Source organism: Orcinus orca, chromosome 6, assembly GCF_937001465.1.
Source record: "Orcinus orca chromosome 6, mOrcOrc1.1, whole genome shotgun sequence".
Lineage (NCBI taxonomy): Eukaryota > Metazoa > Chordata > Mammalia > Artiodactyla > Delphinidae > Orcinus > Orcinus orca.
The window spans coordinates 118,877,214-118,890,312 of record NC_064564.1 but is presented as its reverse complement, the minus strand read 5'-3'; the positions used below and the strand labels follow the sequence as shown (position 1 = coordinate 118,890,312).

The 13,099-nt window shown below is 61.8% G+C and overlaps 1 protein-coding gene across 1 annotated transcript in view; it reads left to right on the top strand.

Annotated features, from left to right (window-relative positions):
• STKLD1 (serine/threonine kinase like domain containing 1) overlaps positions 1–13,099 on the top strand; it is a 19,851-nt gene extending 6,752 nt beyond the window's left edge. Inside the window, exons 5-18 of the mRNA XM_049711873.1 lie at positions 34–108; positions 1,089–1,190; positions 3,092–3,162; positions 3,849–3,964; positions 5,419–5,537; positions 6,086–6,249; positions 6,768–6,895; positions 7,988–8,071; positions 8,683–8,799; positions 10,304–10,432; positions 10,942–11,274; positions 12,386–12,526; positions 12,674–12,753; positions 13,022–13,099. Coding sequence (XP_049567830.1) covers positions 34–108; positions 1,089–1,190; positions 3,092–3,162; positions 3,849–3,964; positions 5,419–5,537; positions 6,086–6,249; positions 6,768–6,895; positions 7,988–8,071; positions 8,683–8,799; positions 10,304–10,432; positions 10,942–11,274; positions 12,386–12,526; positions 12,674–12,753; positions 13,022–13,099 — 1,737 coding nt within the window. The remainder of the gene's footprint in view (positions 1–33; positions 109–1,088; positions 1,191–3,091; positions 3,163–3,848; positions 3,965–5,418; positions 5,538–6,085; positions 6,250–6,767; positions 6,896–7,987; positions 8,072–8,682; positions 8,800–10,303; positions 10,433–10,941; positions 11,275–12,385; positions 12,527–12,673; positions 12,754–13,021) is intronic.

The window sequence follows — 13,099 nt, the reverse complement described above, 5'->3', positions numbered from 1 at the left end:
AACATCTCCACTTTCTCTGGCCTCGCCTCGCAGTTGATGCCACTGCTGAAGCTTCAGCATGCCCACGTCTCCATCTACCAGGAGCTCTTCATCATGTGGAACAGTGAGGTGGGTCAGGGCCGACCCCGCGGGCCCAGCAGGCACTCAGGGCGGGCACAGAGCACCCCCTGCTGTGCCCCCCGAGCGCCAATGGCCGCAGCACTCATGGGGCCACGCCGGGAGCTCTCTGGGCATCGTCTCACATGCGCTCCACAGCCTCTGCATAGGAGGGTCACTGTCCCACTTTCCAGAAGAAGTGGAGGCTGGGAGAAACCAGCTGGCGACAACCGAGCAGGATTCCAGTCTGGGTCTGGTCGCCCCGAGCCCCGTGCTTGGTCCCATTGGCGAGCTGATTTCTCATCTTCAAGGAGCCGGAAGCTTGCCGGTTACTCCACATGGGGCTGAGCTGGGGGATGCGGGGGGCTGGAGGGGAAGGGGGCCAGGTGTGACCCCACAGTCAGACCCCCATCTGGGCTGACAACCGAGGGAGGGGCCCCCTCCCCTTCAGCTGGGCCCTGAGGAAAGCTGTGGGGAGGGCCCCTCACCACCTGTCCCCCCAAGTATTTTCTGAGCACCCCCTCATGCTCTCAAGGGGGACACAGAGAAGCCAAGAGGACATGTCACTGCGGGAGGGAAGGCAGGGTGCTCTGAGAGGCCTGACGGGGGCTGCTGGGGTCCTGTCGGGTGCAGGCCCCTCAGAGGGAGGAGTGGATCTCAGCTGAGCCCTAAGGGACAAAGGGCCCGGTGCCCTAGGCATGGTGGTCTACGTGTGCGGTGGCCAGGAGACCCCGCGCCCCTTTAGGTTTTCCTAAAGCAGCTTAGTGTAGATGGGGGGTGGGGGGGATGGGGGGAGGAGAGAGGAGGCGGAGGCGGGAGCTGCTCAGGAGGGGCTGTCCCCCCCACAGAAGGGGGCATTCTCCCATAGGTACTGCCGGTGGTGGCCTGGCTGGGAGGAAAGACCTGGAGCGGGTGACGGCCCGGAAGCCCCCAGGCCTGGGCCTCTGGAGGCCAGAACTCGGCACCTGGCTAAGGGGCTGTGTCCCCTGCAGATCTCCTCTCTGTTCCTTTGCCTGGTGATGGAGTTCCACGAGGGAAGCTTCCAGAATGTCATTGAGAAGAAGAGGGCGGCAAAGAGAGTCATTGACTCCCAGGTAAGACAGACTCTCTGGGGCACCAGGCCTGGGGGATGCCTGGACCCTGTGATGCCACAGGCCCCACAGCGGGGGGCAGAGGGGCAGGCACGGATGGAGTCTGGTCTCATTTCTTCCGACAGTTATGAATGAAGGTATTTGCACACCGTAATGTGCACAGAGCTTAAGTGTACACCTTGGTGTGTTTTGCATAGGCAGATACTCCCGTCCCCTCCCTCACATGAGGTCAGAGCGTTCCTGGACCTTCAGACAGTCCCAGCCAGTACCCAGGGTTTGACTTCTGCCTCCAGAGATCCTTCTGCCTGTCCCTGAAGTTCTCCTAGATGGGCTCCTACAGCATGTTGTTTGCTTGTGTCTGGTTTCTCGCGTTCATCCCAGTGCTTTGAGATTTACCCACCTGTGAGTGTGTCAGGAGACCATCCGTCTCCACTCTGTCAGATGGCCACGTCACCATCAGTGTATCTGGTCCAGCGCTGTGAGCATCTGGGTTGCTTCCAGTTTGGGGCTATTATGGAGAAGGGCTGCCATGAACACTGCTGGGCATGTGTTTTGATGGCCCTAAGCATTCATTTTCTGCGTGACTGTGGAGTCATTGGATCACAGAATGGGTGCGTGTGCTGCTTTAGCCAGTGTCCCAGTTATCCAGGATGGTTGGTTGACTCGGTGTTGATTCTCATCCCAAGTTGTGAGTCTTCTGGCTCTGCATCCTGGCCCACATTTCACTGTGTCAGTCTTCTTAATTTTAATTAAAAATTACATTTTAGTTTCAATTATTTTGAGTAGTCATGGTGAGCACTTTTTGGCCATTTGGATATCTTCTTTTGTGCCTGTTCAGGTCTCTTGCCCATTTAAACTTTAGGGTTGTCCGTCTTTTCTTGTTGATTCTTAGTGGCTCTTTATATATTATGGACACAGTGTCCAGATGTCCTCTCCCAGTCTGTGGCTTGCCAGTTCACTTTCTTAATTGTAATGAACTCTGGTTCATCAGTGTTTTGCCTGAGGTTGGTGTCTTCTGAGCCTTTAGAGAAGCCTTCCCCGCCCCAAGGTCATGACGATATTTTCCTCTGTTGCCCTTGAAGCTGGATCCATTTTGCTTTCACATTTAGGTCTATGACCCACCCCAAATAAATTTTGCCTGCTTTTGCTCTGAACACGCCTCTGTTCTGTTGGGCCTCCAGGCACTGCGACCCTGCTGGGGTGTTCTGAGGGGCACGCAGCTCCAAAGTGGGCCTCAGAGACAGCCTCTGAGTGGGTTTCAAACTTTCTGTTTGTAGTAGAACCCTGTCGAGCACAAAGATGTTCTCAGAACCCCCAGTAAGGAAAGCAGAGCTACTCCAGTCAGGGGTCTGGGGGTCAGTGGAAGGTGGCGTGGCAGGAACGCCGGGGTCCTGCCTGCTCAGCCCCTCTCTTGACACGCCAGGTGGAATCCAGGGTTCCTAGGAACACGGTTTGAACATCACTGCCCTGGAAACCAGGTGGATCTTGTTTCTGACACAAACTGCTTTCAGAATGTTCTCTCTCAGGGCTCTTTCCATTCTAACGCCCTGGAGAGGCAAACCCCAAGTAGCAGCTGCAGACCTCAGCATCTCTGGTACCCATGGGGTGGGACCCGGGCGGGGCTAGAGCCCCAGGGCCCCCGGGGTCTGCTGGAGACAGGAGTGGGGGGTCTGGAGACCAGGGCATTTCTGTCCAGAGGGCCTTGAAGCAGTCTGCAGCAGAAGCTCCCGCACTGGCTCTGAGCTGTTGGTCGCTCACTTCAGGCCCATTTCAAGACGCAGGGTGGGAACTGGCCACGACCCTGCTGGCTGCTCTGAGTGGCCACTGACCTGCCTAAGAGCAGCTGGGAGGCCCACCTGGGAGCTTTCAGGCCCCCCCAGTCCTGGCATCTCTCCTTTCCCCAGTGGATGCAGAACATGCTGGGCCAGGTGTTGAATGCGCTGGAGTACCTGCACCAGCTGGACATTATCCACAGGTGACCGGGTGGCCAGGCTGCTTGAGGAGAAAAGGCACCTCCTGGGGGTGGCACCTCCAGGTGGCAGCGCCCGGGCGCGGGCCCAAGGGAGAGAGGTGCAGCTGGGACAAGGATGGGCCCCTCCCCCTCCCAGAGCACCTCCCTGGCTTAAAGAGAACATCACCCCCTCCACGACCCTCCCCATGCACAGACAGGGCAGTTGGTTCTAAAGTGCAAGGGAAGAACCAGATAACAGCACTGACGAAGAGATTAGGCCGCCCGAGGGCCTCTGGGCACTCCCAGGCTGAGCTTTTGACCTGCCAGTTTCATTCTCCAGAATCTTGATCTGAAGGATCAGTGCCGTATTTAGAGGAGGAGAGAAAACTGTGTGAACCAAATGTAGGAAGGAAATGCTCGAGATTCCGTGTTAATGTCAGCTGAGATCTGGAAGGACGTTAGCGGAGGGACCCCGGGAGGATCGGTGTTTCCTTACTTGCAGTTGGCTTGTTTTTCCCATTTGAAATAACAGTATATTTATGCTTACAGAAAACGATATTCAAGAAGTGGCTGAACAGGGCATCTACTGAGGAGAGAGGAGGAGGGGTGTGGGCTGCTGTGGCGGCCCTGGGTGTGGCGGGAGCGGAGGGTTCACAGACGGACGTGGCCCTGCCAGGCAGTGGGTGGAAGGGCGCGCCTCTCGGTTTCAGGAACCTCAAGCCCTCCAACATCGCCCTGGTCAGCAGCGACCACTGCAAACTGCAGGACCTGAGCTCCAACGCACTCATGACCGATGTAGCCAAGTGGAACGTCCGTGCAGAGGAAGGTGGCTGGCGTCCTCCCGGCCAGGGGACAGTGGTGGCGGGGGAGCACTGCGGGAGGGCCCATTCAACCGAGTGGGGGGCATGCAGGGTCCAAAAGACACTCAGAAAATGTTAACCTTCAAGAAGGGTGAAGGAAGGCCTCAGAAGGAAGGAGACTGACACGCACAGAGGGAGGGCTGGTGGACGGCAGGCATTGGCTCGGGCTGGGTTACTTTACTGAGTCTCAGAATAACCCAGGAGGTGGTAAAGGTGAGCAGTCCGGGGAGAGGAGTTTTCCTTCCTTTAAAAAACAACAGGGCAGGCTTCCCTGGTGGCGCAGTGGGTGAGAGTCCGCCTGCTGATGCAGGGGACACGGGTTCGTGCCCCGGTGCAGGAGGATCCCACATCCCGCAGAGCGGCTGAGCCCGTGAGCCATGGCCGCTGAGCCTGCGCATCCGGAGCCTGGGCTCCGCAACGGGAGAGGCCACGGCGGTGAGAGGCCCGTGTACCGCAAAAAAAAAAAAAAAAAACAGGGCAAAGGGAGCTGGGCTTCAACCCTATAACGGCTATCAGGGGTGGAGAGAGCAACTCTCCAGTGGAGAACTCCAGAGTCCCGGGCTGGCAGGGACCAGTGGCATGCTGTCCTTGATGGGTGGATGGGTGGATAGATGGATGGATGGATAGATGAGTGGGTGGGTGGATGGACAAGTGGATAGATGGACATGCAGATAGATGAACAGGCGGATAGGTGGGTGGAAGGATGGAGAGGCGGGTGTGGGCGGGCAGGTGAGTGGATGGGTGTATCTACTGGAGGTGTAGATGGCAGGGGTCCTTGGAGCCCACCCCTTTGCTCTTTGTTTGGGGAATGGCGGTCTGGAGAGAGAGGGGCTGCCTGCGGCAGGCACTGATAGAGCTGGGCCGGGGACCCTGCTCTTTTGGCTCCCTGTCTGGAGTTCAGGTTTGTTTTTGTATGTATGTATGTATGTATTTATTGGCGGCGTGGCATGCGGGATCTTAGTTCCCTGACCAGGTATCAAACCCGTGCCCCTGGCAGTGGAAGCGCAGAGTCTTTACCAGTGGACAGCCAGGGAAGTCCCAGGGGTTCAGGTTTAGAAACTAGGGCAGGGCAACCGGAACATTGCCTCAAGGTCCCGACTAAGTGTTGGGAGGGGCAAGACGTTTATGGAGGGTGCATATTTTAGCTTTTGTGGCAGACGCCCCTTCCGATTATTTCTGCAGCTGCAGTGGGACACAGGTGCGCACACGGCCAGCCTGGTGGGCCCCTGCCAAGATGGGCAGCCTCACTGGTGAAGATCAAGGGCCAGGATCTTACTGACCAGGGGCCTCTTCCTTTTCCCCCTCGGACAGCACGTCTCTCCCTCCCTGGAGGAGGGTGATGGAGGGCTCATTCTTCAAGCTGCTTGCTTCCCCAGGGAGCATGGGACTCACGCATCCCCCACTTCACTCCTGCCAACAGACCCCTCTCACAAGTCCTGGATGGCCCCCGAAGCCCTCAACTTCTCCTTCAGCCAGAAATCTGACATCTGGTCCCTGGGCTGCATCATTCTCGACATGGCCGGCTGCTCCTTCCTGGATGTGAGGGGCCTTCCGTCCACCCCTCCCCGCCACACCTGAACCCCGCTCCCCACAGCCCCAGGGAGCCAGGCTCTGCCCACCCCTGGCCCTGAAAAGGGCGCATTCTTCCCGTTGGCACCCTCCTGCCCACGCTGAGTGCCTGTGGGGCTGTGTGGAGGCCCCCCCCCCCCCGCTGCCCCAGCCGCCGGAGGACCCCGCATTTGGGCCTGCTCGGCCCTCGTGTGGTGGTGGTGATGGTGATGGTAACATTAAATCCGCCCCCAACAGCGCCCCCTTATGGACAAGAACAGCTGAGTTCGGTTGCACTAACCGGCCCACAGTGGGAGTCCGGCCGTGGACGGAGGGCTGTTCCCTTACTCCCTCCAGCCAGTGAGATGGCCACTTGCTTTTCTCTGAACTTCCATTTCTTCTTCGTACAAGAACTCTGGGGCGCAGGTGGCCTCTGTGCGCTCCTGACGGCGGCGGCCACGTCGCCTCCCCTCTGCCCGAGGTCAGGCCATCTTCCTTTAGCTGAGGAGGTGCACAAGTGGTCCTCTCTCTCCTCCCAGAGCACGGAAGCCATGCTTCTGCGGAAGTCCATCCGGAGTTCCCCCGACGGCCTGAGGGGTGTCCTGAGGACCATGGAGGAGAGGAGGGTCCCCGACGCAGAAATCTTCAGTTCCCTTTTGCCTCTGATGCTCCAGGCCGACCCGTCGGATCGAATAACCATCAGGTGAGCTCAGGCCCTGGGGTGGCAGTTCACTGTCAGCCTGTGCACGCACTTGGGGTTTTAACACCACAAAGCGCTGCATCTATGGACAATGGCTCCTCCAGTGTGGGCTGTCCCAAACTGTGGCCACATCTCTGAGTGCAAGACAAACAGGGCCAGCTTCCCCATCAGGTGCGGGAGGCATGGCCCAGGGCCCAGGAAAACGTTTTAACTCTAATGTAAAGTCAGAAGAACAAAATGACCCACCCTGGGTTATGTTCACCTTTATACCCACACAGCCAGAAATTGTGATTTTTGGGTCTATGTTATGGAGGAAGGGGCCCACGCGAGTGCAAGCGCCAGGGCCCAGCACTGTCCTCCCTCGGCCCCTCCTGGAGCGGGAATTGCTGCGGTGCCCGCTGGACGCACCGTGATGCTGGGAGAGGTGCTCCCAAGCGGGTGCCCAAAACAGGTGGAGGCCCAGCAGCTGCTGGACGCAGAGGGGACGCAGGGCCAGCTGGCGGCTCTCTGCCCCTCCCCAGGGACGTGATTCACTTGTTTGTGAGCAGCGACTTCAGGTCCTCCAGCAGTGCCCTGATGCCGCACCGGCAGGTGGTGCCCGACTTCATCATCGACAGGCTGCTAGAAAGCAACGTCACCAGCATCTTAGGTGATGACGGGGCCCTGAGGGGGCGGCGCCAGAGGCTGCTGTGGCCCCGGCACCCCATTGTCTTTAGCTGGGGGGCAGTGACCCCCCCCAGTCCCCTGGACTGCTCCTCACACATGGCCGGTGGGCTTGCCCCTCGTCCATCCCAAGCACTGCTTTGCTCAGGGCACCACCCCGCTCAGATACCCCCGAGCTTACCTAGCGCAGAGTTCATCTCCGTGGCCAGGCCCCCGCCTGCTTCCCCTGTTCCGGCTACACAGTCCTCGACGTCACCGAACAGCCCCTCACTGCCACGCACCCCACCGCAGACTCCCCACTTTTTGCTCGCTTGCCCGGCACGTGGCGGCCCGGTGCCTGGAGCGCCTTCCCCATGAGCAGCACCTCCTGTGTGGTTGCTACGTGCCCAGAATGGTGCTCATGTGGGGCCGGCACAGCAGCCACCGTGGACCAGCAGGCACGGCCCTGCAGGAAGGTGAGGTGGCCCAGGGGCTCCATGTGCAACGTGACATGTGCAGGCCCGAGGCTCCAGGCACAGTGCTGGCTGGTCACCCCCCACCCCACAAAGGCACACACGATAGACTCCTCCGCGTGCCCCAGGCTGGGGGCTACCCCCACGGTCTTGGGCAGAGAATGGATCTGGAGGTCATCTTCCAGTTCGGGGGTGGCTCCGCCCTCCCATCCCTCCTCCCCGTCAGTGGCTCCCTGCGCGGGCTGCCCGTGATAAGGGGCTGCCACCTCTGCCTCCCTTTCTGGAGAAGGGGACCCGTGAGGGCCCAGCTGCTGTCTCCCCGTCTCGTGGCCATGGGCTTTGGAGGCAGACAGCTGGGTCCAGCTGAAGGTCATCGCCCCGAGTACCCTGGAGGGAGTTACCTGAGGGAGGTGTGGAGTGGAAGCACCCCCCTGGGCGGGCTCTCAGGCAGATCCAGGTTCGACTTTGGACAGGTGGCTCGGCCGGGAAGGTGAGGATAAGGTCGCCACCTCGCGCCGGGTCACGTGGGCCTGTGCAGTGGTGCTCACGGATGTGCCCCTGGTGCCCCGGCCCTCAGGCGGGTCCCTGAGCCAAGGCGCCTCCCCGTGCTGCCCTGTCCCCCACAGAGGTCATGCAGAACTTCTCCAGCCACCCCGAAGACCAGCAGAGGGCCCTGGAGAGGCTCCTGGGGATGTCTGAAGACCAGCAAGGTAGAGCCGCCACCCTCTCGCCTTCCCCCAGGTGCCCCGGCCCTTCCAGCTTCCCTGGCTGGTACTTTCTGACGCCCGTTTACATTCCCATGAGCATGCACGGCTTTACCACCTGCTTGGAACAGGAGCCCGGACTTCCTCCTGTGCCGCCGCTTTCACTGAGCAGACAAGTGGGCGGGGGCTGGGCTCGGCATCCGAACCACTTCCCGGGGCCCCCCTCACGTGCTGTTCATGGATGCTTAATAGCCACCCCGTCCCTGCCACCATCCCTCTGGTTGGCTATTTGAGTGGTTGCCGACTCCCCGGTATCATAAGCAATGTTACACAGCCCACCCCGGGGCATGTGCGTGTGTTCTGTGTGCTTCTGCAGGGTAAATTCCTAGATGTGCAGGCTGTGAATACTTCACGTTTCCATAGATACTGCAAATTGCCCTCCGTCGACGCACCACCTTTCTCACCTCCCAAGAGTGCACGAGAACACCTCTTCACCCAACTTTCTCCACCCAGGGGCCCACGTGTGACGCCCTGCAGACTCCCATCAGGGTCTGGTCCACACCCCCTCCCGCCACCTGCTCGTACGCCGAGTCTCACTCTGCCCCCCATGCTGCCAGGTGTGCCGTGGCCGGCGGAGCTGGCGGAGGTGTTGGTCAGCACCGTGAAGCAGCACGACAGGGTCCTTGACGCGCAGCCGTGTGCCTGCTCCCTGCTGCTCCGCACCCGGGGCCAAGGTGGGCTCCGGGCACAGCTGGCTTCTCCTACCCCCGCCCTCCCACGCCAGTCATCGCCCTGGCGTCCGACCCTCTGGGCACCCAACCCCACCCCAGGATGACAGGCAGGGCGCAGCCAGGAGTCTGGGGCACCACCCGAGGCCTGCCTCTGTGGCCCTGGACCAGCTGCTCCCCCTTCTGGCTGATCTCTAGGCACGAAACGAGGAGCTGGTCATAGGGGTCCTGTGGTGTGAGCCCAGGCAGGTGGGATGGGGTCCCAGGCGTGGGCTCCCAGGAGGGCAGTTGAGGAGGGATGGGAGAGGCTGGAGCTGAGAGCCCGAGGGCCTGGCCTCCGATTTTTAAACTGGAAATACTTCACTGCCTTTCTCACTTGAATATTTAGGCTGAATTTCCACGTAATGCTTTACACCGCACGTGCTCACAGCCCTGGCAGGGGCCCCAGCCCTCCGGTCCTTGGCTCGGTCGTGCAATAAGCACTTACGGTGCACTGGAGCCCCGACCTCGGCTTTCTCCCCGGAGACCCGCCCCCGCCCCCGCCCGCTGTCTTCCCACTGTGGCCCCAGCTCAGGGTTCCCCTGCCTCTTTTGCTGGCCTGCGCAGCACTGGGGCAGGACCCAGCGGCCACGGCGCCGAGCGACAGCACCATGGCCCCCGTGCCGCTGAGCGTGCGCGGAGCCACCCCAAGGAGCAGCAGCCCCTGGTCACGGTGCACCGCCCGCTCACCGTCGCCAGCCAGGGTGGGCGCCGCCCTCCCGTGGGCGCAGGGCTCAGGCGGGCAGCGCCGGGATGCCCCGAGGGGACAGCTGCTCCGTCCCCAGCTTCCATGTTCACAGTCACGTGTCCCTCTGGCAACATGCACGGGCCGCAGCCAGGCGCCCCCGTGGGCTTCACGCCGACGTGTTTCGGGTTCCCGCCCTTGCTGCCCCACCGGCCCCGCTCCAGAGGCCACCAGCGAGCAGTCGGGGGACGGTGTGGGGAGAGGGTCACCACCGAGGGCTTTACACGTGTTCCCCATCTCCAGCCACTAACCGGGTGGGCGTCGTTCTCTCCAAAGGGAAGCTGGGGCCTCACCTGGAGCCCTGCAGCCCCCAGCCCACCCTACACTCACCAGGCAATTTACCACATTTCATTGACCCCGCGCCGAGAAGTGCAAAGGGCTGCCATGAGTAGCCATGTTGGGACAGCAGCTGTAAATCGGGACCACCTGGCAAACAATGCCAGGTGATCACCCTGAGAGAACACAGTCGTGGTCCCATCTTGGAAGGAAAGCTCAGAGGCCGGTCCCAGCCCAGCAATGGGATGGGAGGTGCTGGAACGGTGGCCCAGGGGATGGCTCATACCCTTGTTTCTGGGTCTCATGCTGGGCATGAAACTGGCCAAGTAGGCACCACTGGCGTGGGATGCATGGGATTGCAGTGCCCTAGGACCACAGAGAAGGGGTGGCGCCCAGGGAGGGCTTCCTCCAGGTGTTCTCTGTGGTCCTAATGCCGGGGCCCACCTGCAGGACTGGCCACAGACGAGCTGCGGAGGGCCGGGCTGTGCGAGTGCATCCTGGAGCGCCTGGACGCCCTCCCTAGGAACAGGGACACCTGCTTGAACGGCCTGAGGCTGCTCTGGGCTCTGATGGTGGACGGTGAGCGGGCCCGGGGCTGCGCCCTAACCACCCGAGAGCCGGGAGGAGAGGGAGACAAAGGGCCAGGGTGGACGGGAGAAGCTGCACCGGTATCCTGGGGAGGGGTGGGTTCATATTCGGACCCCCTCGTGCCCGGCCCATGGAACCCTCCAGCTCACGCACATCGTGGGATTTCCTGGGCAGTCCCTGGTTCCACAAGCTGGCCTTAGCACTGGGCAAACCATCCTGACTTCTGATTCAGAAAGGGGGTGCTCCCAGGCCGTGCCACTCCCTCTCCAGGCCCCACTTGGCCCTCCAGCACCTGGGAGGTCATTTTCCCCAAGGAAAAGAGGGCTCCCGACCGTGGAGAGCCTGCCCACACCCGGCACGCAGGGCTTCCCAGACCTCCCCTTGGGGGCCCTGCCGATTCCTACCCTACAGACTGGCTGGCAGGCGGGGGTTGCCCCTCCCCCCCAGCTTCTGCGCCACCAAGGAGTAGGTGTCCCCTCCTCTACCCCGTCCTGTTCCAGCTGTCATCGTGAACAAGGCCCCCTGGGAGAAAGCCCCGGCCCTCATTGCTGAGGTGCTGGCCACCTACCCCACGGACGCGGAGATGGCTGAAGCCAGCTGTGCAGTCCTGTGGCTGCTGTCCTTGCTGGGTGAGCAGCCCGGGGCCCCAGGGCCGGAGAGGTGGCCCTGGGCCCTCGAGACGAGGCACGTGTGGCCCCCCGCAGGCTGCATAGGCGAGCAGCAGTTGGAAGAGGTGGTGGTCCTAATCCTGCAAAGCATCCGGGCGTGCCAGGACCGAGCCCTGCTGGTGAACAATGCCTGCCAGGCGCTGGCCAGCCTCGCGAAGATGTCCGGTGAGCCTGGGACAGCCGGGGCTGCCACTAGGAGGCGGGGGCAGACTCCCCCAGCAACGCCTGCCGGCAGCCCCAAACCAAAAGCAGCACACGTTCAAAGCAGGGAGGGGAAACACCTACAGTCCCATCGCCCAGACGTCACCGCACAGACCTGTACCCTCACTTCCCACTGCTCTCTGCAACTCTGCACGGTGACCACCTTGCCTGCCACCCACAAGCTTGGCGTGTGCGCAGGCTCCCCTCCAGGTGTGGCTCTGAAAACAGCCTGAGTCAGAGCTCTGAACTCCGCCTCCACGCAAAGCCCAGCTGTTCCTAAGCCCCCGGCCCAGGTTCTGCACCCGACTTGGCACCACGAGCCCTAACGGACACTCGGGGCCCGGAGCCTGGCAGAGGTTGCCCGCCGTGTGGGGTGGTTTGGCCCCTGTGAGGTCCGGCCCCTGCTGGGTGTGCAGGCTGGTGGGTCTCTGCCTGCTACTTGGCCTGAAGCAGGGAGTGGGGTGACCTTCACTCCTGGAGAGAACCTCCCGAGCGGGCGGGGTCTCCGGGCCTACCCCCCGCTCCCACCGGGATCCCGCCGTCAAACGGGGTGGGGTGCTGAAGCCCCAAGAGCAAAAGGCACGTGGCTCAGTGAACAAGGAGCGGGGTTGTCAGAACCCAGCGAGCGTGCGGGACCCCAGAGCCGGGAATCTCGGCTTTGCCTCCTGCTGGCTGTTGACGGCTAAGTCCACTCCCTGGAGGGTCAGCTTCCCCCTGGGCTCCAGGAGGATCTGACAACTACGTGACATCACGGGTCACTGCTCTCACGGGCCCCCAGCCCCCCAGGAGCCAGGCCCAACCCCGCACTGACGGGCCTCCTCACGGGGCAGGCAGGTGCCCTGGAACGTCCCCAGCACCCTCTCTACAAGCACACTGGCCTTGGGGGCTGCTGGGATGGAGAGAGAGGCGGGTGCACACCCCACCAGAGGACACCCGCAGATGCAGAGCCAGGAAAAGCCTGGCCTTGGTGGTCCCCACGCTGCAGGACAGCACGGCGTCCCCTGCCAGCTGAGGCTCTTGCTGCCCCACGTGCTCAGTACTACTGTCACCCACCCACCCCCTCGCCCACGCCCAGAGCTGGCGGCCCTGCAGGTGGTGATGCCCGAGGACGGCAGCAGCGGCCTCACCCTCATCCAGGAGACGTACCAGCTCCACCAGGACGACCCGGAGGTGGTGGAGAGCATCTGCATGCTGCTGGCCCACCTCGCCTCCCACAGTGAGGACCCCCCTGCCCTCGTCACGCCCTCCCTGGAAGCCAGCGTTCAAGAGGCGCCCTGCTAGCGGCTATGACCGCTGGGGGAGGGGCAGGAACCCTCCGTGCCAGGCACACGCTAAGCCTCGGGACCCTCTGCTCTGCCCGCAGAGGACATCCTGTCAGAGCTGGTGTCCAGCGGCATCCAGCCCCTGGTCGAGGAGATCCACGGGCGCTTCACCTCCAGCCTGGTGAGTGTTGGGGGGCTGCCTCAGCCAGACCTGGGTGGCACAGAGTCCAGGGGCCGGAGCAGTGGTTTGTGTGGAGGCGACTGGGGTTGCCGCGTGTGTGGTTTTAAGAGGCCCTCCCTGTATCACCGTGTCCACGACCTGAACAAGGTAAACCCTGGAGAGAAGCAGCAGTGAGACCGCTTCAAAGAAAAGCAGATTAAGTAACAGAAGTTACTCGTGGGCCCAGAGACCGTCCATGGAAACGGCTGACCTACTGTTCTCCTCGCAGGAGCTGGTCTCTTACGCACAAAGTGTGCTTCAGAAACTGGAAGAGGCCTCGCGGCCCAGCTCCGACGGTGGGCAGTAG